At 41.9% G+C, this 27400-nt stretch overlaps 1 protein-coding gene across 1 annotated transcript in view; it reads left to right on the top strand.

Annotated features, from left to right (window-relative positions):
- The window catches only part of LOC134340380 (sodium channel protein type 8 subunit alpha-like), a 257867-nt gene extending 230738 nt beyond the window's left edge, over nt 1-27129 (top strand). Inside the window, exons 23-28 of the mRNA XM_063037560.1 lie at nt 4981-5265; nt 6027-6080; nt 17375-17512; nt 18896-19000; nt 21578-21848; nt 23750-27129. Of these exons, the coding sequence (XP_062893630.1) occupies nt 4981-5265; nt 6027-6080; nt 17375-17512; nt 18896-19000; nt 21578-21848; nt 23750-24909 (2013 nt within the window). The 3' untranslated portion in view covers nt 24910-27129. The remainder of the gene's footprint in view (nt 1-4980; nt 5266-6026; nt 6081-17374; nt 17513-18895; nt 19001-21577; nt 21849-23749) is intronic.
- Nucleotides 27130-27400: the final 271 nt, after the last annotated feature.

Here is a 27400-nt window from a genome sequence, read left to right as displayed (position 1 = left end):
TAGGGGGACATAAAGTCAACAAAATGGATAGGAGGGGTTACAAAAAAAAAGGCGTATGAAAAGGATGTCTAATTCAACACTGGGCAGAATGTGCTTGATCTGACCTTCACTCCACACGTGCACTCTCACCTAATCTGGATACAGTGGGCCAGTCTTTGTTTTTTTTAAAACTTCTCAAGCCAGACAATGGCTTGACCTTGGGATTTAGCAGGAGAGGGGTGGCACTGTAACATAATGCTATTACAGCTCCAGTTTCCTCCCACATTCTAAAGGCATACGGGTAGGGATTAGTGAGCTGTGGGCATGCTATATTAGCACTGGAAGTATGACAGGCTGCCCCCAGGACAATCCTTGCTGATTAGATTTGATGCAAATGACATTTCACTGTATGTTTCAATGTACATGTGACAAATAAAGCTAATCATTAAATCTCTCTTTTGAAATTTAGCCATCTTTGAATATTTCTGACATTCAGAGACATTTTATAACAAAATTAAAAGATAAAATTAAGAGCACTTAGAAATCATTTGAAGTATTAAATTAAAAGAAAATGATTAAAATTGCTTAGATTTGCCTTTGCCTTGTAATTGGGGGTGGGGAGTTGTGGGCACGTGGCCAAGTGGTTAAGGCATTCGACTAGCGACCTGAAGGTTGTGAGTTCGAGCCCCAGCCAAGGCAGCGTGTTGTGTCCTTGAGCAAGGCACTTAATCACACAGCGCTCTACGCCGACACTGGTGCCAAGCTGTATCGACCCTTGCCCTTCCCTTGGACAACATCGGTGTCATGGAGAGGGGAGACTTGCAGCATGGGCAACTGCCTGTCTTCCATATAACCTTGCCCAGGCCTGCGCCCTGGAGAGTGAAGACTTTCCAGGTGCAGATCCATGGTCTTGCAAGACTAACGGATGCCTTTATATGTAATTGGGAGTGTGGATTCCCAATCTGTTCCCCATTCCAGCAAGACTGGACACTGCTTGTGGAGTTGAGTGACAGGTGTACTATTGTCTATCTCTCAGTAAGTCACGGACTTCACCTTTCACCATCGCCTGCATAGGGAGATTCATCCCAAAATATTGCAATTGAGCAAAGAAGGTAGTCAGGAATTAGTGGCTTCTTTAATGATGGTAGCTGGCTGGTGGCGTAGTGGCATCAGCGCCGGACTTTGGAGCAAAGGCTCCCGAGTTCGAATCCAGTCAGCTCCCTTGCACGCTCTCTGTCCGTGCTGGGTTGAGCGTCGAGCTAGCAACTCGGCCTCATAAAAATAAGAAAGCCTGCTAAAAAAAAAACCGCCGTCATGACGGCGTCCCAATGACTCCACTTGGAGTTACGGGCTTTCTTCTTCTTCTTTAATGATGGTGATAATGGGATCGCAACTTCAAAAGCTAACACTTAAAGGATTACTTTGCAAAGACTTGCAATAAAGCAATAGAAAAGCTTAGTTATCCCAAGAAAATTATTGAATTAGTTTGAGTTTTGCACAGGAGAAGACGCTTTCTTCTCCAGGGTTTTCAAAAGAAGTAGGTAAGAAATTATCGATGAACAGTTCTTTTAATTCATTAACAGCTCCTATAGATTTATTTTGCATTTTAGAAGTTTCCATGAAAGTTCATAACACAAAAAAAGCCAACTAACAGTTGCTAACTTCATTTAGTAGGCATTGCTAGTCCAGTTACATTTTTTCCTACCAGTTTAAATCCATGGTGTAATTAGCTTCACCCACAAGCATCATTCAAATCTCCAAAGGCTCCTGTCCTACAAAGTTTGGACAATTCCTTTTGTAAGAGAAAAGAAACAGGATTAAATTTAACAATTTTAAAAAAATTGTACATGCTGTAAATCTAAACTGAAAGCAAAGTACTGGAAATCCTCAGCAAGGCAGATGGTGTCTCAGGGGAGAGGAATGGTTAACATTCCAGGTTGATGATCTTTCATTAGTACTTGCTTAAAAATTAGAAAGTAGGCATGTTTGAATTCCAGAAAAGAAGGAAGAGTAGGGAGAGCAAAGGGAATATCTATGATCGGGTGGAGACCAAAAGAGAATGGATGATACTGATTGGTGTGAGCCGAGAGGTTTCCAACATTTTATTTCTTCGCCCTCTATTTGTGCCTCCCATGCCAATTTAACAAGCTTCAACACACTTCCCTGGTCAACACAATTCTGTGTCATCCATCTCCTGACTGTCACCCCATTGTGTACACTTCCTCCTTCTTTCTGTCCCTCCACTTCCCTGCAATAAATATGGCTGGTTTCTAAATTCTCCAAGGGGTAATCAGCTTGAAGCATTACTCTGACCTTTCTCTCCACAATTCTACTTGCTGAGTATTTTCAGCATTTTATTTGTTTTTGTAGGTTTCTTTTTACACACCTGCATGTGCTCGTGAAATTCAAAACCTTTTGAATTTAGAAATGTGTGAGAGTTCAGATACTTTATGTCAGAGCACAATTGGGGCGGTATAATAGGGTCATACTTTCAGATTCTCAAGTCTTTTTTTTCAGGTCTTTATAGCACACTCTTCCAACACAGTGCACTGTAATCCTTTACATTCTGTTCTTTGTGAGGATTTATAAAATATTCATCATTTTGAATTATTAGCTGTTCTCCAGAATTGCATTTTGGGCATGTCTTTGGAGCAGGAGTAGCCAATTGTAATAATTCAATTGTTTACTGGTCTATATCCTGTTCTGCTTTTTCTCTTTATTCCAATATAGCTAACAAAAACCTAATGATATCAATAATTTAATGAACCAAGAATCCATAGTTGTTTGAGGAAATGAATTCCTGAATTCTTGTGTATGTGTGCACGTGTGAGTATTTGGGATGGTGGTAGGGATGAGTTGGGAATAATGTTTCCCAATTTCTCTCCTAACTGGCTGACCATAATCTTAAGACTGAGCCCTCTTGTTTGTGTTTCCCAACAGAGGGAGTAATGTCTTTCCATCTACTCCACTGAACCACTTGATCAGAAGATCCCTTAACTTTCTTAACTGCAATCCAAGTATACGCAGCCTACCTGCATCATTTAATCCTCTGTCTCCAGTGTCACTGTGCTGAATGTGTTGCACAATGTCCAAAGTTGAGGTTTTTTTTCGAAACATGTTGCCTAGGACTAAGCAGCTTAAAGGATAATTTCCAGTCTGTTGTATTCTAGATATCTTGAAATAAAAACAGATCTTCCATTGGCCTTTTGATTACACTCTGTACCAATGCAGTGGCTTTTGATGATTTTTTATATCTGGACCCCTAAATCATTATGCATTTTTATTTTGATAATTTTACTGTTCTACGCAGGGTCAGATTCAACAGGCGATCTGATCTGGATCAAGTTACTTGATTGTTTTCATCATTTTTGCTGGCTGCAAGGAGCTAGTTGTATAGTATCTCAGTATAGCTTGTCTATCAGTATCAATGACAGAAGGGAAAAAGAAAGCTCTGGTCTCTGCAGTGAGAGAGCAACTGCTACGTTTTATGGTACACGGAGCAATAGAATCACTTTTCCAACATGAAGTCCAAAAGCTTTGAGGTACATTTATGAATGGTACTTCAGAATTGAATGTATTGTCACACTCAATCGCATTCAGTAATTTGATAAATTTTGTGGAGGGGGGGGAGAAAATAGAAGCCTTTGAGAAAACTATGACATCAACTCCATCAGTAAAATGCACTGATTACTTTCATTTCTGCTTATTGAATATTAATATCTTTCAATGCACATCAACTTTGTCTTGCATATCTGATAAAGTTCATTGAGAAGTTTTGAACTTCAGGTGGCATAGTGGGTTGGAGCACCACTGTAGTGGCATTAAAGTGACAGGACTTGGGGTTGGGTTCGCTAAGATTGCAGTCTTGGCCATACTGCTGGGACAATGTCAGCGTGAAGCCCGGTGTCACTGCAGAGAAGGGACTATGTAACATGAGAATAATTATTTGCTATTGAACATGGGCGCAGGGCCTGGCCGATCTCTGCCATAGGTGATCTGTGGTGCAGGCAGGTTAGAGAGGGATGGAAGATATTCAATGAAATTTGGAAGTTCTGAACTTAATTTGTAGTTTTGAATAATGATATGTCACACTGAAGTCGTAGGACTCTGGAGTGAATAGTCAATTTCAGCTCATCTTCTACGAGAGGTGCCAAGGTAGAAAGAAGATTGGTTGGTTTCCACAAACGTGGAGGGGAGATCTGGATGTAGAAACCCTTGTAGCTGCCCTGGAGCACCTTCTAGTGGCCATTAATGGAGGAGCAAAGCACGCAAACCTTGGATCCTCCTTGGTGCCTGACCTCTAAAGGGGACAGTGGGACATGGCCCAAGAGACCAAGGGTGTTTTAAAAAAAACTGTCATTCTGTCACTCTAAATATAAAATATATATATAACAGTTATTTGGCATGTTAACATTTTTAGAGTTTCACAATATAATTTTAAAGCATAATGAGAACAAAACGTGGAATATTTATTGTAGTTGGTTTTAAAGCTCGATTTCACTCAGCTGTGCTTTTACCCACTATCTAGTGATATGCATTGCAAAGAGCTTAAAGTTTCTTGAGTATGCAGGAAATGGCATAAAAGTGCTGTTCTATAATTTGCATGTGTATCTTAATCACCACTGCAGAATGTCCGCTTACAAGCAGCTTGCGAGATTGCACGCTTAGCCATTAACTTGACCATTGACCGCTTATTCCCGAGTGGAATTGGAATGACAGGGTTTAAGCTGAGCAACAGAAGTATGGAAGCTAACTTATTGAAGAAAATAACAGCCATAATTGTTCCGTTAAATGTCAGGATCACAAATATCTCTATGGATTCCTGGATCAATCACACAAGCAGTTTTGTAACTTAAAAGTCAAAGTTGATGGACCTACGGTGTAGTATTTAGCTATGCAGTGAGGTGACAGCAGCTTAAACCCTGACCTAAAGTCCCTGGTTTGTGGCCTGACTGAAGTTTCCCTTCACATTGATTTTCTTCTTTCTGCGTCCTGGTGCAGGTTGTCGTCAATGCCTTGGTGGGTGCCATCCCTTCCATTATGAATGTACTGCTGGTCTGTCTCATCTTCTGGCTCATTTTCAGCATAATGGGAGTGAACCTTTTTGCTGGAAAGTATTATTTCTGTTTTAATGAAACATCCGAACATAGGTTTCTCCCCAAGGAAATAAACAACAAGACTGACTGTGAGGCTTTGATGGAATCGAGTAATGGTGACGTTCGTTGGAAGAATGTGAAGATCAACTTTGATAATGTGGGAGCTGGTTATCTGGCTTTGTTGCAAGTGGTGAGTTTCTTTTGCATTTCATTACTGCTATAGTAAAGTTCTCTTTCTGCTTGACATCTACGTAGCATAATAACCGTGGGAATGCCATGCTTTTACCTGCATCAGGTGGGCAATAAATGGACCAGTGAAGACAACTCAATTTCAGAAGAATGCTACCTGCTGGTATCAATGTAACATGGTTCCAATTTATCACAGAGACCATAAGGTACAGAAGCAATATTAGGCCATTGGTCTCATCGAGTCTGCTGTGCCATTCAATCATGGCTGATTTTTTTTTAATCTTGGCCCCATTCACCTGCCTTTTCCAAAGGAAACAATGGAACTTGATAGAACATAGAACAGTACAGCACAGGAACAGGCCCTTCAGCACACAACGTCTGTGCAAATTAAACTAATCCAATCTACCTGCACATGGCATCATCTATCCCTCCATTCCCCCTCTGCCCATTCCCTCTAAACGTTACTGTTCAATCTGCTTTCACTACCTCCCTAACAACAGGTTCCAGCCACCCACTAGTCTGTACCCTGCATATCTTTAAACTTCCCTGCCTCCCCTCTCACCTCAAACCTATGCACTCTAGTATTCGACATTTCCACCTTGGGGTGGGGGGGGGTGGGAGTCTCTGCCATCTAATCTAACTCTGACTAATTAATGTTGGACTTCTGCGACAGTGTATAAGGAAATGATAGCTTTTTACTTAGAGAGAAGAAGAGGTGAAAGTACTACATTGTTGACTGGGTTTTAATTTTGCTCTTTCCAGGCTACTTTCAAAGGTTGGATGGATATTATGTATGCTGCTGTTGATTCGCGAAAGGTAAGGGTGACAAAATAAATTGTAAATGTCTGCACTGACTGTAGATCCTGAGTTACTGGTATATACTGGTATAAAGTGTTTATCAGAGATGCTTTCACACAGCATAACTTCATGGACTGAACCAAGGAATTTTATTTTATTGGCTTGTGAAAGTGACCATCTTGTATTCGGGACTTCTGCACTGAGACATCCTGAGGAGCTGAGTTTGTGCATTTTCCCCATCAAGTCAGTTTTTACCATTCAATCATGGCTGATTTTCTCCAAACCCTATTCCCCTATAACCCTTAACCTTTTTCCCAGTCAAAAACCTATTAATCTCTGACTTAAGTACACCCAGTAACGTGGCCTTCACCACTGTCTGAGGCAACAAATTCCACAAATTTATCACCTTCCGGCTGAAGAAATTCTTTCTCATTTCAGTTCTAAGGGGATGTCCCTTTATTCCAAGGCTCTGACCTCAGATCCTAGACTTTCCTACTAACGGAAACATCCACTTCACGTCCACTCTCTCCAGCCCTTTCAGTGCCCTCAAGTGCACATGTGTAGCACAGGTTATTTATGCTGCAACATGCCTGATGCTTCCATGAGTGAGTCTTATAAAAGCAACTTCCAGGCCAGTGGTCTGAGGCTGTCAAGGCCAGTGAGCAGTCCCCCTTGAGTTCTCACCAATGGACTCTGGCCCAGTGACTACCCTGATGGCCCCAACTGATCCTCAAAGTCCTAATCACACACTAATTGAAATCTCCAGCGCCTCTGACCCTAGTGGGCCTCTTGTGTTCTTAATTCCCTAAAGTTCTTGCACTTGCTCCATAATGTTTTGTTGGGGGGGGGGTGGAAGAGGTGGGGGACATGTTCTACAACACCATCTTCTTCATTATTCATGACAGCTTGGGCTTTATGCATAAAAGGAATTTGCCATGAGAAGCCAATGTACGAAGCCTTTATTAGTCCACCATGCATCACTAACTTAATACAGATATCTCCACCGCAAACCAATTTCGTGGCTTGCATCTCTTTTTTTATCAATCCTAGAAGTATAGCATTCCTGTAGGAAAACCAGCATTGAATCTATAGGATATGTTTGCTTAGCAGCAGCATCAGAAGATTTGATTGCATGCTCCTATTACTCAGGGTGGTATATTATTTTGGTGTCAGTTGAAGCATATGTGGGCAAAGGGTTGGCCAGAATTTCAGCTCCTGTTTGCAGTTAAGTAAGTGAGTGAAATTGCAAGGAGAGCGCACGCCATTCACATCAGACTATTGCAAGCCCTTTTCTCACAATCTCCACTGATACCTCACAGTGCTTTGATGACCACAAAAACTCTCCTTCACGCGACTCTCCATCTCAATCAACTGCACCGGGTGGTATTTTAACTGCTTTTTCCTGCAAACTTTCTGACACACTTGTTCACTTTTGCAAAGCACTGAATGGGTTCTTAGGCCAACAGCAACCATGCCAAGCATTTTGCCCCTTTACACTAATCCAATTTACCCACACAAGGTCCTTATCCTTCCATACCTTGTCTATTCAAATGGCTCTCAAACTTAGTGATTATTTCTGACTCGGATTGTATCCTCCCCTCCTTCCTCTCCCCTTAAACCTGTGCCCTCTTAGTCATAATTATAGAATTGTACAGCACTAAAACAAACCCTTCAGCCTGACTAGTCCATGCTAACCTAGAAGCTTAACTACGCTTGTCCTATTTTCCTGCATTTGGCCTGCCTTCCTCCATTCCTTTCCTATCCAAATGCTTTTTAAGTACTGAGATTGTACCTGCTTCAGGCAGTTTGTTCCCTCTACCCACCACCCTCTGTGTGGTTGTTGGGGGGGGGGAATATGCCCTCAGCATTCCTTTAAAGAATTACCCCTCTGTCCTTAAACCCATTTTTGATGCCACTTCCATTTGAATCAGTGTAGAGGCACTTGATTATGTTATCGATGGGCATGGTACGGTGTAGTTTGCAGCACAGTAGCATCACTGCTTTACAGCACCAGCGAATGGAGGATTGGAGTTCAATTCCTGCCACTGTCTGTAAGGAGTTTTTACGTTCTCCCCATGACTGCGTGGATATCCTCCGAGTGCTCTGGTTTCCTCCCACATTCCAAAAGACAAGACGTGGGTTAGGGTTAGTAAGTTACGGCATGCTGATATATTGGTGCCAGAAGCATGGCAACACTTGCGGGCTGCCCCCTACGCATCCCCGGTGTTGGTCGTTGGCACAAAATACACATTTCACTCTGTGTTCCGATGTTTTGACGTACAGGTGACAAATAGAGCTAATCTTTAACGTGAAAGTTAACTGGAGACCACATTGCTCTAAGGCTGCTTTGGCCAAAAAGCCCTGATGCAGAGCTTCAATCTGAAGTGTCAACGATTCCTTCCACCAACACTGCCCCCCACACACATTGTTGCTGCTCGGCCTGCTGAGTTCCTCCAGCAGATTGTTTGTTGTCATCTCAATGTTCACATAGTGGACATTGATAAACGTTTAGAGAGCTGGATCCGGAGCAATACATAAAATACTGGAGGAACTCAGCAGGTCAGGCAGCATCCATGGAAATGAGTAAACAGTTGATGTTTCGAACCGAGACCCTTCTTCAGGACAGGGAAGGGAGGGGGAAGATGCCGCAATGAAAAGGTGGGAGGAGGGGAAAGAGGCTCGCTGGAAGGTGATAGGTGAAGCCGGGTAGGTGGGAAAGGTCACAAGCTGATAGGAGACGAGAGTGGACTTTAGGAGAACGGGGAGGGGACCCAATGGGAAATAATAGGCAGATGAGAAGTAAAAGCTAATGGTGGGGAATAGAGGAGGGGGGGTGGGGGGAGTTGTTTACTGGAAGGAGAAATCGATATTCATGCCATCAGGTTGGAGGGTACCCAGACAAGAATATAAGGTGTTGTTCCTGCACCCTGAAAGTGTCCTCATTTTGGCATGTGAGGTGGCCATGGATTGACACGTTGGAATGGGAATTAAAATGATTGACCGCCAGGAAGACCCGCTTGTGGCGGATGGTGCAGTGGAAAGAACACGATGCCTCAGTTGTGTAAATTAATGAGCACAAGTTTAGAATAGGAACCCTATCATACAAAAGCAGGAAGTACGTTTATGCAAGGACATCTGGAAATCTAATATTTTCCAACCAGATCTATGGATCTTGAGGCAAAAGGAATTTTTAAGATCAAGTTTATTATGTCTTTGTCAAGTATAAGGTAAGCGTGGGTGAAGCTGAAGTATAGCTCATCATGACTTAATTGAAATACCATAAGTGACCAAAGGAAATGAGTGATCTAATTTCCATTATTTTCAGTGTAGTTAAGTTTGCAATTCCATGCTTCAATAATGCAATTGTTCTTGGTGAAGGCCTGTAGATGATGCTTATCATCACAGACCAGAAATGAACAGATCAGTATTGTGAGACCTTCTACAATTGTCCGTTAGCTTGCAAGCTGCGTTCAAAGTCAAGAAGTCAAAACAGAGTTCATTATCGTATGTGCGTGCAAGTCCATGTACACGTGAACTTGTGAATATGTATATGAAGTGATTCCCTTGTTCAATCGCCCCTCCCTCCTGGCACTTATCCCTGCAAGGGTTCCTACACTAGAGGTAACACTTCATCTGCAAGTCTATCGGGGTCATCTACTTACGGTAATTTCTCTTTCTTTCCCCTCCCCCCCCTTACATTCCCCATTCTGGCTCTCCTCTTGCCTCTTCTCTTCTCACCTGCCTGTCACCTCCCCCTGGTGCTCCTCCATCCTGCATTTTCTCCCATGGTCCAATCTCCTCTCCTGTCAGATTACTTCTTCAGCCCTTTCCACATATCACCCCTCCCCCACTCATCTACATTCCCCTCACCTGGCCTCAAGCTTGTACTCCTTCCCTCCCCCACCACCTTATTCTGGCATCTTCCCCCTTGCTTTCCAGTCCTGATGAAGGGTCTCGGCCGGAAACGTAGATGCTGCCTGACCTGCTGAGTCCCCCAGTATTTTGTGTGTGTTACACCTGTGCACAGGTGCAATGAGAAGCTTACCTGCAGCAGCATCAGATAATCAGCCATCATAAACGCATTAAGCATAAATTATGCACAAAATTTACAAGAAAAAGCACAATTAGGACCAAAAAAGGTCCATTGTAGTGCAAAGTAGTCAGTGTTGCTCTACTGGGGTAGTGATCAGGGTTGTGCAGGTCAGTTCAAGAACCAAATGGTTGAAGGGAAGTAGCTGTTCCTGAACCTGGTGCTGTGGGACTTCAGCTTCTGTACATCCTACCCAATGGTAGCTGTGAGAAGATGGCCTGGCCAAGGCTTGTGGGGGGGGGGGGGGGCGGGGAATCTTTGATAGATGTTTCCTGCTTGAGACATGCAGATACTACCAATGGTGGGGAGAGATGAACCTATAATACCTTGGGCTAAGTCCACCACTCTCTGCAACCTCTTGCTTCCTGCCCATTCGAATTGCCTTATCAAATCTGGATACTTTCAACAGTACGTCTGTAGAGGTTTTTTTTTCTCCTGAGAGTGGTCCACATGAACAAATGGTTTGTGCAAACGCTGATCTCCATTAAAGCTTTGACCCCTTGGATGCTAATCAGGGCTAATAATATTTGCCAAATTTCTATTAAGCAGGTTTTCTAACTGACTCTTGTGACTGTGCTCCCACTCCAGAGAGCTGGCAGATTCCTTTCGATTGCTTGTACATAGAAACATAGAAAATAGGTGCAGGAGTAGGCCATTCGGCCCTTCGAGCCTGCACCGCCATTTATTATGATCATGGCTGATCATCCAACTCAGAACCCAGCCTTCCCTCCATACCCCCTGACCCCTGTAGCCACAAGGGCCATATCTAACTTCCTTTTAAACATAGCTAATGAACTGGCCTCAACAGTTTGCTGTGGCAGAGAATTCCACAGATTCACCACTCTCTGTGTGAAGAAGTTTTTCCTAATCTCGGTCCTAAAAGGCTTCCCCTCTATCCTCAAACTGTGACCCCTCGTTCTGGACCTCCCCAACATCGGGAACAATCTTCCCGCATCCAGCCTGTCCAATCCCTTTAGGATCTTATACGTTTCAATCAGATCCCCCCTCAATCTTCTAAATTCCAACGAGTACAAGCCCAGTTCATCCAGTCTTTCTTCATATGAAAGACCTGCCATCCCAGGAATCAATCTGGTGAACCTTCTTTGTACTCCCTCTATGGCAAAGATGTCTTTCCTCAGATTAGGGGACCAAAACTGCACACAATACTCCAGGTGTGGTCTCACCAAGGCCTTGTACAACTGCAGTAGTACCTCCCTGCTCCTGTACTCGAATCCTCTCGCTATAAATGCCAGCATACCGCTCGCCTTTTTCACCGCCTGCTGTACCTGCATGCCCACTTTCAATGACTGGTGTATAATGACACCCAGGTCTCGTTGCACCTCCCCTTTTCCTAATCGGCCACCATTCAGATAATAATCTGTTTTCCTAATTTTGCCACCAAAGTGGATAACTTCACATTTATCCACATTAAATTGCATCTGCCATGAGTTTGCCCACTCACCCAACCTATCCAAGTCACCCTGCATCCTCTTAGCATCCTCCTCACTGCTAACACTGCCACCCAGCTTCGTGTCATCCGCAAACTTGGAGATGCTGCATTTAATTCCCTCATCCAAGTCATTAATATATATTGTAAACAACTGGGGTCCCAGCACTGAGCCTTGCGGTACCCCACTAGTCACCGCCTGCCATTCTGAAAAGGTCCCGTTTATTCCCACTCTTTGCTTCCTGTCTGCTAACCAATTCTCCACCCACACCAATACCTTACCCCCAATACCGTGTGCTTTAAGTTTGCACACTAATCTCCTGTGTGGGACCTTGTCAAAAGCCTTTTGAAAATCCAAATATACCACATCCACTGGTTCTCCCCTATCCACTCTACTAGTTACATCCTCAAAAAATTCTATGAGATTCGTCAGACATGATTTTCCTTTCACAAATCCATGCTGACTTTGTCCAATCATTTCACCGCTTTCCAAATGTGCTGTTATCACATCCTTGATAACTGACTCCAGCAGTTTCCCCACCACTGACGTTAGGCTAACCGGCCTATAATTCCCCGGTTTCTCTCTCCCTCCTTTTCTAAAAAGTGGGGTTACATTAGCCACCCTCCAATCCTCAGGAACTAGTCCAGAATCTAACGAGTTTTGAAAAATTATCACTAATGCATCCACTATTTCTTGGGCTACTTCCTTAAGCACTCTGGGATGCAGACCATCTGGCCCTGGGGATTTATCTGCCTTCAATCCCTTCAATTTACCTAACACCACTTCCCTACTAACATGTATTTTGCTCAGTTCCTCCATCTCACTGGACCCTCTGTCCCTTACTATTTCTGGAAGATTATTTATGTCCTCCTTAGTGAAGACAGAACCAAAGTAATTATTCAATTGGTCTGCCATGTCCTTGCTCCCCATAATCAATTCACCTGTTTCTGTTTGCAGGGGACCTACATTTGTCTTTATCAGTCTTTTCCTTTTTACATATCTATAAAAGCTTTTACAGTCCGTTTTTATGTTCTCTGCCAGTTTTCTCTCATAATCTTTTTTCCCCTTCCTAATTAAGCCCTTTGTCCTCCTCTGCTGAACTCTGAATTTCTCCCAGTCCTCAGGTGAGCCACTTTCTCTGGCTAATTTGTATGCTACTTTGGAATTGATACTATCCCTAATTTCTCTTGTCAGCCACGGGTGCACTACCTTCCTTGATTTATTCTTTTGCCAAACTGGGATGAACAATTGTTGTAGTTCATCCATGCAACCTTTAAATGCCTGCCATTGCATATCCACCGTCAATCCTTTAAGTGTCATTTGCCAGTCTATCTTAGCTAATTCACGACTCATACCTTCAAAGTTACCCCTCTTTAAGTTCAGAACCTTTGTTTCTGAATTAACTACGTCACTCTCCATGTTAATGAAGAATTCCACCATATTATGGTCACTCTTACCCAAGGGGCCTCTCACGACAAGATCGCTAATTAACCCTTCCTCATTGCTCAAAACCCAGTCCAGAATAGCCTGCTCTCTAGTCGGTTCCTCGACATGTTGGTTCAAAAAACCATCCCGCATACATTCCAAGAAATCCTCTTCCTCAGCACCTTTACCAATTTGGTTCACCCAGTCTACATGTAGATTGAAGTCACCCATTATAACTGCTGTTCCTTTATTGCACACATTTCTAATTTCCTGTTTAATACCATCTCCGACCTCACTACTGCTGTTAGGTGGCCTGTACACAACTCCCACCAGCGTCTTCTGCCCCTTAGTGTTACGCAGCTCTACCCATATCGATTCCACATCTTCCCGGCTTATGTCCTTCCTTTCTATTGCATTAACCTCTTCTTTAACCAGCAACGCCACCCCACCTCCCCTTCCTTCATGTCTATCCCTCCTGAATATTGAATATCCCTGAACGTTGAGCTCCCATCCCTGGTCACCCTGGAGCCATGTCTCTGTGATCCCAACTATATCATAATCATTAATAACAATCTGCACTTTCAATTCATCCACCTTATTACGAATGCTCGTACCTGTGCCCGTGCTTGTGTGATGGGTTGGCACGCAGTTTGAGGGTTTGCACATGGGTACTGATTGCTTAACAGACTGCAGTTCCATTTCTAGAGCAGAGGTTTCCAACCACAGCTCCTTCGGTTAATGGTAAGGGTCCATGGCATAAAAATGGTCAGGAACCCCTGCTCTAGAGGGAAAGGTTTGAAGCCATTTGCTCAGCGTTGAAGAACATTGTCGGTGTTGTTCAGCTTAGTCTGTGCCTGCTGACATGAATGTTCTTCCATCAGATAGCAGTACATGATACAGACACTGAAGTGAACACCAGATATTTTGTAATGCTGTTATCCATGAACCAACGTTGTTGATTTCTAATGTGGTTCCCCTTATAAATATCCCTGTTACTGAGCAGTTGTGTGTTTATTGATGGCAATTGCATCAATTTTGTTTTGCAGGTAGGCCAGTGTTCATAGACTGAAAATAAACTGAGCACCAATAATATAACAAAGAAATATAATCTGAGTGACACTCTGGAAATGTACAGGATATTGATGTCACCTTGGTCTACTTAACAAGCCTCGATCTACTGTGGTTTTCTCTTTAGTAGCCTTTTTGCTTACATCTTTGCTATATTAATTCATCAGATTCAATTCAGTAGTTCAATCTCTTAGTTGTTCCTTGACACCCCTGACTTGTAAACTGCCTTGTGATTTTGTTTTTCAGGAGTAAGCAATTTAAGGGGATGAACTTGTCAGGATTGATTATTTTCATTTCCATCATGACAAGTGCAGACTAATTTTAATTCCTTAACTTTGTGGATTTCTTCAGGTCTCACATCATTTGGACATCTAGACCTTGCAGATCCACACACTTCCAATCTCTAGGGAAACGGTCTCTCTCAGGGGGTCAGAGACCTCCTCGTGCTCTGACATGTCTCAGTCCCCCAGCCTCACAGTGGAAATTATCTCACTTCCTGCACCTCTGTCTACTTCCAAACTGCTGCCCAAACAGCTATATTCTTCTGTCAAGTTCCTTCAGTTGGTCTGTGCTGCTGTTGGATCCTGTCTTGATTTACTGCAGAGCAAAGATCTCCTCTTGCACCTTTGTTCCCCACCCACTCCCCAAGGATATCAATGTCATGCAGCGGAACACCTTTCATGCAGAGACAAAATATCCAGAAGCAATGCCTCTTCAAGGGCCTGTGTCCAAAGTGATTCCACGGATCCAAGGCCATCCATCAGAAAGAAAAGCAGGAATAACACATTATGCATGTTAACTCGAGTCTTCAATTTGAGTACTTGCTTACTTCCAACAATGTTAACAAATATATGCATAGACACACAATCAGGCCAATTAGGAACAAGGATGAGCCCACCTTGCCAGTAAATAGGTTATAAACTGTTCCAATTCTTAACCTTGATTCTGCATTAACCTACCTCTGGTAACCTTTCACCACCTTATGAAGAATCTATCTAATTCTGTCCAAAAATGTTTTGAAAATTATGCTTCCACTGCTCTTTGGAGAAGAGTTCGAATGGTATTTATCCCTTGAAGATGAGGCAATATTTTTCTGTTAAATGAGTGATCCCTTATTTTTAAACAGTGACCCCCTTAGTTTGCGATTCTCCTGAAACAGGAAAAACCCAATCTACATCACGATGTCAATACCTGTCATGATCTTGTCTCTTATTCAAATCGTCTTTCTTCCGTAGCTATTGTATAACCATATAACAATTACAGCACAGAAACAGGCCATCTCGGCCCTTCCAGTCCGTGCACAGTCTGTCAAATTTGTCTTCTGAAGACAACTTGCCCATTCTCGATATCGTAAACACAAGAGATCCTGCAGATGCTGGAAATCCAGAGCAATACACAAAATGCGGGAGGAACTCAGCGGGTCAGGCAGCATCTAACGAGGGGAATGTACTGTTGACGTTTGGGGCCAACTCCCTTCATCAGGACTGGAAAGAAAAGGGGAAGAAGCCAGAATGAGGAGGAAGGGGGGGGGCAGGGAAGGAGCACAAACAGGCAGGTGATAGATGAAATCTGGTGGGGGAGGGGGAATGAAGTGAGAGGCTGAGAGGTGATAGGCGGAAAAGGTAAAAGGCTGAAGAAGGAATCTGATAGGATAGGAGAGAGGAGCATGGGAGAAAATGATGGAGAAGGGGTACCAGTGGAAGGTGATCGGCAGGTAAGGAGAAAGGAATGGGTAAGAGGAGAGCCGGAATGACAAATAAAAAGAGGGGGAGGAGGGAAGAAATTACCGGAAGATAGAGAAATCCATGTTCATGTCATCAGTTTGGACTCTACCCCTCTACCCAGATGGATTATGAAGTGTTGCTCTTTCAACCTGAGAGTGATTTCATTGTGACATCATTCCCAATTATCAGTCCATCAAACCTCCTCTGACAACACACATCGAAGTTGCTGGTGAACGCAGCTGGCCAGGCAGCATCTCTAGGAAGAGGTACAGTCGACATTTCAGGCCGAGACCCTTCGTCCGGACTAACTGAAGGAAGAGCTAACTCTCTTCCTTCCGAAACTCTTAGGGTCTCGGCCTGAAACGTCGACTGTACCTCTTCCTAGAGATGCTGCCTGGCCTGCTGCGTTCACCAGCAACTTGTGTGTTGCTTGAATTTCCAGCATCTGCAGAATTCCTGTTGTTTGCGTTTTAAAACCTCCTCTGAACTGCTTTCAAAGTTAGGAACATTCTCCCCTAAGTAAGTAGGTCAATTCCATACATAGTACTCTAACTGCGCTCTCACTGATGCCCTATATAACTGAAGCATAAACTCCCTACTCAATTCCCTTAGCCATAAAAGGTAACATTCTGCAAACTTCCCTCAATGTTTGCAGTACCTGCACACCAGCCTTCTAATGAATAATGCACACAAAATGCTGGAGGAGTTCGGCAGGCCAGGCAGCAAAATCCATGGAAGAAAATGAACTGGACTGATAAATCAAAACTGAAGGTTCTCAGTGCAAAGTATCAGCTGTTCAGTTATTTCCTTGGATGCTGCCTGACCTGTTGAGTTCCTGCAGCACTGTGTGTGTGTGATGCTCATGATTTCCAACATCTGCAGAAGCCCTTGTGTCAGCCTTCTGTGAATTATGCATGACAACACTCCGATCACTCTGCACTTCAAGCATATGTAGAACCATATAACTCTGCTCAGTAAATTACTGTCTAAGAACTCCCAGTCTCTTGATAGCCTGCGATAAATACTATCAGAAGAAATTTGAATGCGCTGTTGTTCAGCATTATATTAACTAAATTAAACTGGCAGAAGGAATTTGCATTAGCCAGTGGTGGTCAGTGGCAATTCAGGCTGAGTTAGCTCAGTGGCATTTTGAGGTGGTGGGGACGTGTCAGGGATCGGGACGGTGAGCACGGAACTGAAGGGTGGCAGGGCCGTATCAGTATTGGTTACCAGAGCATCTGTGGAGCCAGGAGCAGCATGTCTCCTCTGACCTCTACAGAAAAGAAGTAGCTTCCCGATAACTTTGGAAGCTTCCATTGGTCCCAGTTAGGCTTCTCCAGAACAGATAGCCCAAGGGCTGCTCAATACCCAGTTTATGTAGGCAGTTTAAAAGTTGCTTACCTGCTGTTCGGGGAAAAAAAAATTCTTAAAACCACAATTGGGGAGTATTCCATTATGGTCCAGACGTATGGTTGGTGGGATATTATAAGGTAAGTCACTAACCCCTGTAGAGTGTTATTGTGCAGCAAGATGATTAATAATTTCTTGTTGTTTTAGGTTGAAGAACAGCCATTCTATGAGGACAACATCTACATGTACATATATTTTGTGATCTTCATCATCTTTGGATCGTTCTTCACATTGAACCTCTTTATTGGTGTCATCATTGACAACTTCAACCAACAGAAGAAAAAGATAAGTTCTTTTGCATGAGAAAATTCCAATAACGATCTCTAACTTTCTTTATAACAGATGCTTGAGACAACTTATCCATTTGGACGTTAGTGTGCAAATATCAAAAATTATTGTTATCAATATCTTCAGAATTATTCTAATTATATGTGAATACTTAATATGTATTTGTCATATCAGGTGACTAAAGACCCATTCTGCATTGACTCATTTTCTTTTGTCTTGTCACTGCCAAATCATTGTCCCCTCTCATCTCAGGTCACTGGACGACTTTTTGGGTTTTGATTCCACAGGGACCACCTCTGAATCTTGCCCAAGTAGTGATTATTTGTGTATAAGACCTTAGTGAGAGATTGGACCACAGGGAGCATTACGGCTGATCCTGATCCAATCCTCCTCCAACTTCCACTCATCCATCTTGGGACAGTTAACTACCACGTCTTTGAGTGAAGTTACTAATGGTAGCATGTAGATGAAAAGGGACCCAAATTTAGATCCTTTTGAGACTGCAGAAGTAATAGTATGAGGTTGGAAAAAGAAACAAGTGCTGTGGCTAATAAGAATAGTCAGGTTAAGTCATTTCCTTTGAACATCTGTATCTGAATCGCGTTTATTATCACTCACGTATATTTTATTTTTGTAGTAGCAGTATAGTGCAAGCCATAATTTTACTATAAATAACAAAAAAAAGCAAAAAAAAAAAGGAACAACGAGGAAATATTCATGGCTTCATGAGTTGTTCAGAAATCCAACAGCAAAGGGGAAGAAGCTGTTTCCAAAATATTGAGCGCGAGTCTTCAGGCTCCTGCACCACCTCCCTGAGAGGAGGGCATGTCCTGGGTGGTGAGGGTCCTAAATGGTCGATGCTGCCTTTTTGAGTCATCGCCTTAACAATAGGGGAGAGATGTTGATGGAGTAGAGAATGCTGAGACAGGGTCAGAAATCTAATTGGGAAGCTTCACATTGCAGTAGAAAAGATCAACATATTTAGAGACAATAGTACAGTTAGGTATTTTAGAAACAAAAGAACATTAGAGAGGGACAGTAGATGGTAATGACTAGAAGGCAAGTTCTGATCTATCTTCTGAGAAAGTGGTTAATGCTAGTTGTTCAAGGGGACGATGTTGTTACCCGAGGTGAGAGAGCTATTTAATAATATTAGCTAGCATAGCTCAAAATGGAATTGAAATGATCTGCAGCCTAGTAGTCCAGCACCCCTTGCTGTCCTGCCTCTGAGCCCAATAAATACCCATTAGATAATCAGCTGACCAACTGCACTCCAGCCAAGAGTCACTGTCTTAACAAGCTGTGAGTGGGAAAGCAAATGAGAATATATGCAAGGTAAAATTCTGAAGATTGTAACCAGTTTTTCTTTGTTCTCTATACTTTGGAGGTCAGGATATCTTTATGACAGAAGAACAAAAGAAATATTACAATGCAATGAAAAAGCTGGGGTCCAAGAAGCCTCAGAAGCCCATTCCAAGGCCATTGGTAAGTACTACACAAGTACAACAAACCATTGAAGAACTGGTGAGGAATGTACCAGAGTTGTTCTTCATCAATTAAGCACGAATAATTCCATGACAGTGAAAATAAGATTGCTGACAATTGTCAAAATTCAGTAATATTGCAGGCAGTTGTTGTAACTTTAATAGGGACTATTATGTGAAAATAAGACTTGTTCTAACTCTTTTCCTATTTGGATTATGAAGGGGGAGGAATCTATTGGCTGTAATTTTCTGAAATCACTGCTTCAGTTCTCAGAATGGTTTGTTCTGTATAAAATAGATGATTGTTTAGACTGCACACCAGATGACTATGTTTTGGAATACTGAGAAATCAAACCCATTTATGAATGATATTTTTCTGCACAAATTGAGCATAAAAGCTGATGTTCACGTCAGACTGCAACATTGAACCTTCCGGAGCAAGTTCCTGACTTTCTGGAAGTTTGACTGTGTAATCCAGCCACAGTTTACCTCAGTATGTTTGATCGTCCATCCAATGTTTTTAGCTGATGTGCAGCCATTTCTTCATTTCCTGACAAAAATTGAATATTCAAGATGTGATCTGCAAGTCGGGTTTTTTTTTGCACGTGCATGGATCATCCATTTGGGTACATGCAAGCTCAACATAACAAAATGGGGGTGAAATCCAGTGTTTAGGCATCCATACTGAGAAATTCTGTCCCATGATGTGTTTTTCCAGTGTTATGCAATTGAAAATCGAACTTGTTTCCCCAATGAACTGTTGACGTAGTTTCCCCAAATTTGACGGGTCCCTTCTTGAACTAAATCAACCATTTGCCTATCAGGGCATGGGGGATGATATTATTCCCCCATGCAATTTCCTTTTGGATGGCTGTGGGGAAAGTTGGACTACACTTTCACCCCTTAGCCATTCCTGGGATGACTTGGTTTAACCACCACAGTGCTGGTCTGGAATATCTGACAGGTAAGTGAATTACTTATCTTCTGCCATTGGACAATAACCCTCCCCTATCCTATCCACTGCCTCCTGATTCTCGACTTCTTCCCCTGCTTCCACTGAACCTGCTGACCCCAATGCCAATAAAAGCCACTCCACCACATAGTGTTTTGGTCATGCCCGGCCCCAGCACACTGCATGGTGTTGGCCTTGATCACCATATGCATGCCTGCTCACCTGTGGCAAACCCACATTCAAGATTCAAGTTTATTTATCACGCATACATTGAAATTTACAGTGAAATGTGTCATTTGTCTTAACAACCAACACCCCCAAATGTGTGCTGGGGCAGCCCACAAGTGTCACCACACATTCTGGCCCCATCATAGCATACGCACGGTGCTCGGCAAGACAACACGGACCATCTCCAGCCTTAATCGGACTCAGATTTGGACATTGGCATGCAGATATTAGGCCTTCGGCTACCCCAGCAGTCTTGCAGAGGTTCAAAGACCCCGGGCTCTGGTCAATGTTCCTTGGCTTCTGTACTTGGCATTTGACCCTCAGTCTGCAGGACAGAGACTAAAGACTCCAGCCTATCCCCTAATTCCTCAAATTCCTGTCCCTAAATCTTAACCTGACCCTTTACTCCCCACTCTGTCCCCAAAACCAGCCCATGAACCCCCCCCCAAAAAAATTTAAAAAAACAAATAAAACTGAGCCTCGACTTCAATGGCGGTCACAGCTCGGCACCACCTTGAGCAACCTGTCTCAAAGACCAACCCTGTTCCACTTCCTGTTTACCAAGTCACTGGGTCCTGGTGCCCACTGCCACCCCCAACACTTTCCCTCCACCATCCCTGGCCACCAGATGCCAACCACAACACAGACCCCCGAGATTTACAGTTACCATTTCTCCCCTAACTTGACCTTGTCTATCAAATAATATCAGTCGCTACGCTTCCAGCGCTAGACACGTACAGTGAATCGGAGCTTGGGATGTGATTGAAGTCTTAGCTGACTCCTGGTGCACCCATTTAGCACAACTCCTCTGGTGCCTGAAGTTTTGAGGCACAATTTTAAGCTTGCTTTTGCAAAGCATTACTTATGTTCAAAAGCTTGACAAGCACATATCATTTTTGATCCATTTTGTAATTCCATCTAAGTGTTTCATTATCGTCAGCCCCAACATGATGTTGGGGAAAGCTGTGGTATGGTTCTTCCTCTTCTTTCTGCCCTCTCCTCACCTCCAACCCTTCTCATCCCTCCTCCTCAGTAAAGGTGTGAATCACTTTTTTTAACCTGAAATCAAAGTTTCTTTTTCCTAGATGACAAAAACAAAGAATGTTATGTAGCTCTTTGCAAGGCAATCAAGGATATGCTTTTAAGGTGAGAGGGGGAAGTTTAAGAGAGGTGTGCAATGCAAGCTTTTCTTTACACAGAGAGTGGTAGGTGGCTGGAACAGGCTGCCAGGTAAGATGGTGGGAAGGAGATGCAATCATGGTGTTTAAGAGGCTTTTAAATGGACATATGGACAGGTAGAAAACTGGAGGAATCTGGATCATTTACAGAAGAAATTTAGTTTAATTTGCTATTCTATTTCTATAATATTCATTCTGTGTTTGTGTTTTTTTGTTGTAGAACATAATCCAAGGTGGAGTCTATGACTTTGTCACTCAACAGGTTTTTGACATTGTCATCATGATTCTAATCTGCCTCAACATGGTAACAATGATGGTGGAAACAGATGATCAAAGCAAAGAGAGTGAAACTATTCTGTACTGGATCAACTTTATCTTCATTATTTTCTTCACAAGTGAATGTGTACTTAAACTCTTTGCACTGAGGCATTACTATTTCACAATTGGGTGGAATATATTTGACTTTGTGGTTGTGATCCTTTCCATTGTGGGTAAGTAATGATACCAAAAGATCATTGTCTTTACGTTTAATAAATGAAAAGCCCATGTTTGTCCAACAGTGCACCCATAATTTAATCAAAGCAGAATAATAGTTAACCCAATTGTTTTGGGCCAGTAACCTCCCAATTGCAGGGATAATTGTACCAGGAAGGGCAATCATTACAAAACGAGAAAAGCAAAAAAAAACCTATATACTGATGCTACACAACCCTGTCGTGAGAATGTGGTTAAATGTTAGATATTTGAAGGACAGGCTGGATTCTGTTGTAACTTTTCACAAGTTTGTCTTGCCTTTCATCTCCAGGTTTGAATCTAAATTAGATTTTTAGATGAAAGTCTCCCACCTGAAGATAATCCAACACTACATTGCAGCTGAGATTAAGATGAATTGTTAAACCATGTTGGACAGACTCTGGCAGTGAATTTGACCTGTGCTGTAATGTGGGAGTGCTTGATCTTGAGTCAAAGGCACTTAATGTTCTTTCACTGTCATGCACACAATGAAAAGCCACAACAGTAAATGTATAAAATATGTTTTCCAAAAACATAAAAGCATTAGAAGCAAGATAAATCTAACTCTTTCCTCATGGGAAACTGACTGGATTCAATGTAACACTAATTTTACACTCATCCTTTTATTGAGGGATAAGAGGGGAGTCCAACATGGATGTAGTAGGGTGAAGAACTTGTCTCTGTAACAGACCCTTATCCTATAGGTATTCAGTCTGGTAACTGCCTTTGTGTTCGGAAGGCAGCCAGTTGGTGCTTATGAAAGTTTAATGTAGCATTTAAAATTGAGGGAAAATGTGTCAGAAGAGAGCTACTTGCTTACTAGCATTACATTACCAATGACAAAGAAATTGGTCCCAACCCAGCACCTATGTTACTGTTGTTGATGCAAAATAGGAATTGTTTGTTGAACTGCCACATTCTCCATGAAGGTTAAACAAAAAATAGGCACAAAACTAGGCTTGAGGAACTTGATCTTCTCTTTAACCTCCTGAACCACTAGTGAATAAGTTCTGCCCGTGCACAACAGTTTTCTTCTCTCCAATTATGAAGGAAATTGTATTTGCTGGCCTCTAATTTTGCAAGTGTTGGCTACATTGTGGTACTCAAGTGACCTTTGTTTTATATTCAAATGTAAATGACTATTGGTTTTGCTGTGCAATTCTGGAAGAGAGGAAGGAGTTGGGCTTCAGAAGACACAGTCAATCTGAACATTTTCCTGTAGTGTCATCAAGAACTCTGACCTCCACCCTGGTATAGTTTTAATGCTTTTAGCACAGATTGGAAGACAATCATTTGAATTTGGAGTTTATATTCCAGGATATAGCACATTCCAAATTATTTACATCTGAGAAAATACCAGGGATGCTGTCCGGGGTATTTTTTTTTCCATATGAAATATACGGAAAGCCACTGCAGAACAAATATAGGAAGGAAACATTTCAGATTTATTGGGGCTTGAGGATTAGGCTGTAATCCTAATTAAAAATTAGGATTAAATAAATTAGGATAAAATTTGGATAAACTGTGAATTGAAAAATGTAAACATAAAATATTGCCCTGAAACCTAAAATTGGTCAATTTTTTCACAAAAATTTCCATTGCAACAAAGCTTTTGAGGTTGTTGTCATCTGAACTTCATCAATACTTAACCCACATTACTTCCAAAGCTGTAATATGCATTAAGGTTTGGTGTTCTGTCTGTGTAGTTAATACATTGTTTTATCATTAATGATATGAAGTGAGAAAGTTGGTAAACAGATTTCACAAGCTTTTCTTGCATGGACTGCCCTAATCATTAGTTTATTGCAATGTGTTTCATTTGTTAGGGATTAATTGCGTTAAAGCAGAACTGTTAATAAAATCTCTTCTGTCTCCTTAGGAATGTTCCTGGCTGATCTAATTGAAAAGTACTTTGTGTCACCAACACTATTCAGAGTAATTCGATTGGCTCGAATTGGTCGTATTTTGCGTCTGATCAAAGGAGCCAAAGGAATCCGAACGCTATTGTTTGCCTTAATGATGTCTTTGCCGGCCTTGTTCAACATTGGCCTTCTGTTGTTTTTGGTCATGTTCATCTTTTCCATATTTGGAATGTCTAATTTTGCGTACGTCAAGAAAGAAGCTGGTATCGATGATATGTTTAACTTTGAAACATTTGGCAACAGCATGATCTGCTTGTTCCAGGTCACTACATCTGCTGGCTGGGATGGTTTACTCTTGCCAATCTTAAACAGACCACCAGATTGTGACATTGAAAAGGAGAACCCAGGCACTGCTGTTAAAGGAGACTGTGGCAATCCGTCTGTGGGAATATTTTTCTTTGTCAGTTACATCATCATATCATTTTTGATTGTTGTGAACATGTACATTGCCATTATTCTGGAGAACTTCAGCGTGGCTACAGAGGAGAGCGCTGAACCATTAAGTGAGGATGACTTTGAGACATTCTATGAAATCTGGGAGAAGTTTGACCCTGATGCCACACAGTTCATTGAGTACAACAAGTTATCTGACTTTGCTGATACTTTGGAAGCACCCCTTAGAGTTCCTAAACCCAATCACATAGAACTCATTGCCATGGACTTGCCCATGGTGAGCGGAGATAGGATTCATTGTTTGGATATCTTGTTTGCATTTACCAAGCGCGTGCTGGGTGAGAGCGGAGAAATGGATGTTCTTCGGCAACAGATGGAGGAGAGGTTTGTGGCGTCGAATCCCTCCAAGGTATCCTACGAGCCAATCACGACCACGCTTCGACGCAAGCACGAAGAAGTTTGCGCCATCATTATTCAGCGGGCTTATAGGGCACATTTGGCGAGGCGAAAGATCACCACCAAAGGAAGACTTCCATATACTAAATCAGGAGGGCATGCAAATGAGAATGGTAACACCAATCAAGAAAAAAAGGAAGGAACTCCTTCCACTGCATCACTGCCATCGTACGACAGTGTAACTAAGCCTGAGAAACAAGAGAAGGATCGAAAAGGCAATGATAAAGGCAGAAACAACCAAAAAGACATCAGGGAATCTAAGTTGTGAAAAAAATTCCATTTGAAAGCAAATGTTGTTTACAGACTTAAAGTATATAGATATATATAAATATATATATATATCAATGCAGAACAGTGACCCAATTTCTAGAACAAAAAGAACTCTCAGCTAGAGATCTATACCAAACATAATCTGCTTACAATATACAGTTGTTGCCTAGACGGCAGTGACCTTCCCCTCTCATGACACTAGGACCCTGTACAGCAAAGGGGATTCAATAAACTCCAACAGGTGGTTACTGCATCTACTATATTTTGGCAGTCACTGCAACAAAGGACAAACTATGGCTGCTAGGATCAGTACATTGCCAAGGGGGTCAGACAGAGATTTTATTTTCTCATTTTAGTTCACTCGTTCAGACAAAAAAAAAACAATACCAAGGTTTGTTTGACCATGCAAAATTATGGTTGCCTCCTTCCATGATCTGTTCAGCAAATGTAACATTTAGCCCATGCCTTTATTTTTAGTCATGGTTTCTTTCTTATATCTGCATATTTTTCTACATGGGCTTCATGTTGTTTGGGGATAAGGGGAGGTACGTGGGTTTTATTTTCGGACTGAGGGGGACTTGCTCAGACCGATTCCAAAAAAATTGTGCTCGTTCAATGCATAGAAATGATTTGCATGATAGCATGCTGTGATCAGAAATCATGCATGTAGAGTCATAGGCCACAGACACAAGTACTTTGTCCACCCAGTGGTTTTGTCTTATGGCTGAGGCATTCCACTGAAAAACATACACTATATTGGGGGACAGCCTAATATCGTGCCCTTCAAGTATTTACAAACTCTTTAATGAATCATTCATCCAACCTCAGTAGAAGTAACAAAAAAGGGGGGTTGTGTGTATGTTTAATAGCTAATGTTCTGAACATACAGCCATTGTTGCACATAAATTGCTGCTCTGTATCCTCCTCAAAGGGGAAAATTAAAATACAAGAATGGCTTGTTGTATTTAAATTTCAATGTAAACCAAAACTAGGGCTTTAAAGATCGTTCATTTGTATCTTGCAGTATTGATTAATCACCTTCATATTGCAGAGTAGACATTTTATACGGAGGTAAGGAATGCTGTGTACATGGCAATTTATCTCTGTGGTGCAATTTTTGGGTACTGGATAACAGAGTATACGCAGCACCAAGATGTGTATTAATCCAAGTTGATACAGTTTTTGAATTTCCAATATCATTTAAAAAGAAAACAAACATTTACATCTTCATCAGTGATGGTTTGCAGTTGGCACTTTGATGCATGTTTTTCTTGCTTCTGTAGTCACATATAATGTTTTTTCTCTAATAATCACATTTGTTTAAAAAAATTAATTAAAAAAAGAAATAAATATAACTCGCACGCCAAGTCACAGTGCTGAGTGCAAGTGGCAGACCGTGCAGCTTCATTTCATTTTCACTTCTTGTCATCCTGCGCCGGATGACAACTAAATGAGGATTCATGTTTTCTTCCCTCGTTAGCTTCCCTCGTTAGTAGAAAACGATGTATAAAACAGAGTCACACATATATGTACAGGCTATGTTGTAAGCAGCACAAAGCAAATGCTGAAAGGTGTGGTTGGAATTTTTAAGAGAATATTATAAATATTGTAATATATCATTTTATTTTATCGGCATGCATTTTTTGTAAATACAACAAAAAATTACAAAATTAAATATAATGGCTTCAGGCTGATGCCATTGTCACAAAATGTTATTTTGGATCATGGATACTTTTTCATTCGTTAACATCCCAATTCTAGAAACCGAATGGCAAATTGTAAAGACGACAAATTTTAAAAACCCACTGTTCTCTGGTTCTCTGTGCAATAAATCCATTTAAGACCAAATCTGTTCAGAATTAGATTTTTCGCGCTAATTTGCAGAGATCAGAAACTGGCAAACAAAAGAGTAGGCGGCAAAAGAAAAATAGTGCAATTAGAAAGCAGCAGCATATCGTGGATGCATTTTGTTTTCATTTTTGTTTTGCAGCAAGATCCGTGATGTTGTCCAGTGTCAATTCCAGGGCTTATGGGCTCGGAGTAATTGTCTGTTCATACCTAAACTGCTCTGAATGGAATCAATAGAATGGGGGTGATAAGAGCAAAGAACCAAGCCACATCCTGGTTTTCATTTTCTGCCACACAGATGTGAACTGTAATTTTAAAATCTTAGTAGTAAACTTGACTAGTAATGTGTTAGTGAACTGCATGGTGGATGATGCTATTACCCAACAATGATGGTTAAAGCTACATTATTAATACAAGTCTAAAGAATAAATATTACACTTTTTACTCTACCAGGTTGAGGCTGTCTTGGTGTGGATTTTTGTGTTTAGTTCTTTTATTGGGGTTCTGTCTCAAAGGGGTACTGTCTTCAGTGAAAACTAATTTTGCTCAGCGCAAATCCAACCAAAAGGCATCGATGCAAATGTGAGCTGCACATGGCAAAAAGGTGGCATCAAAGGTGCTCTGCTGTTGTCTGTTCCCCC

Source organism: Mobula hypostoma, chromosome X1 (assembly GCF_963921235.1).
Source record: "Mobula hypostoma chromosome X1, sMobHyp1.1, whole genome shotgun sequence".
NCBI lineage: Eukaryota > Metazoa > Chordata > Chondrichthyes > Myliobatiformes > Myliobatidae > Mobula > Mobula hypostoma.
This window is presented reverse-complemented; position numbering and strand designations above follow the sequence as displayed.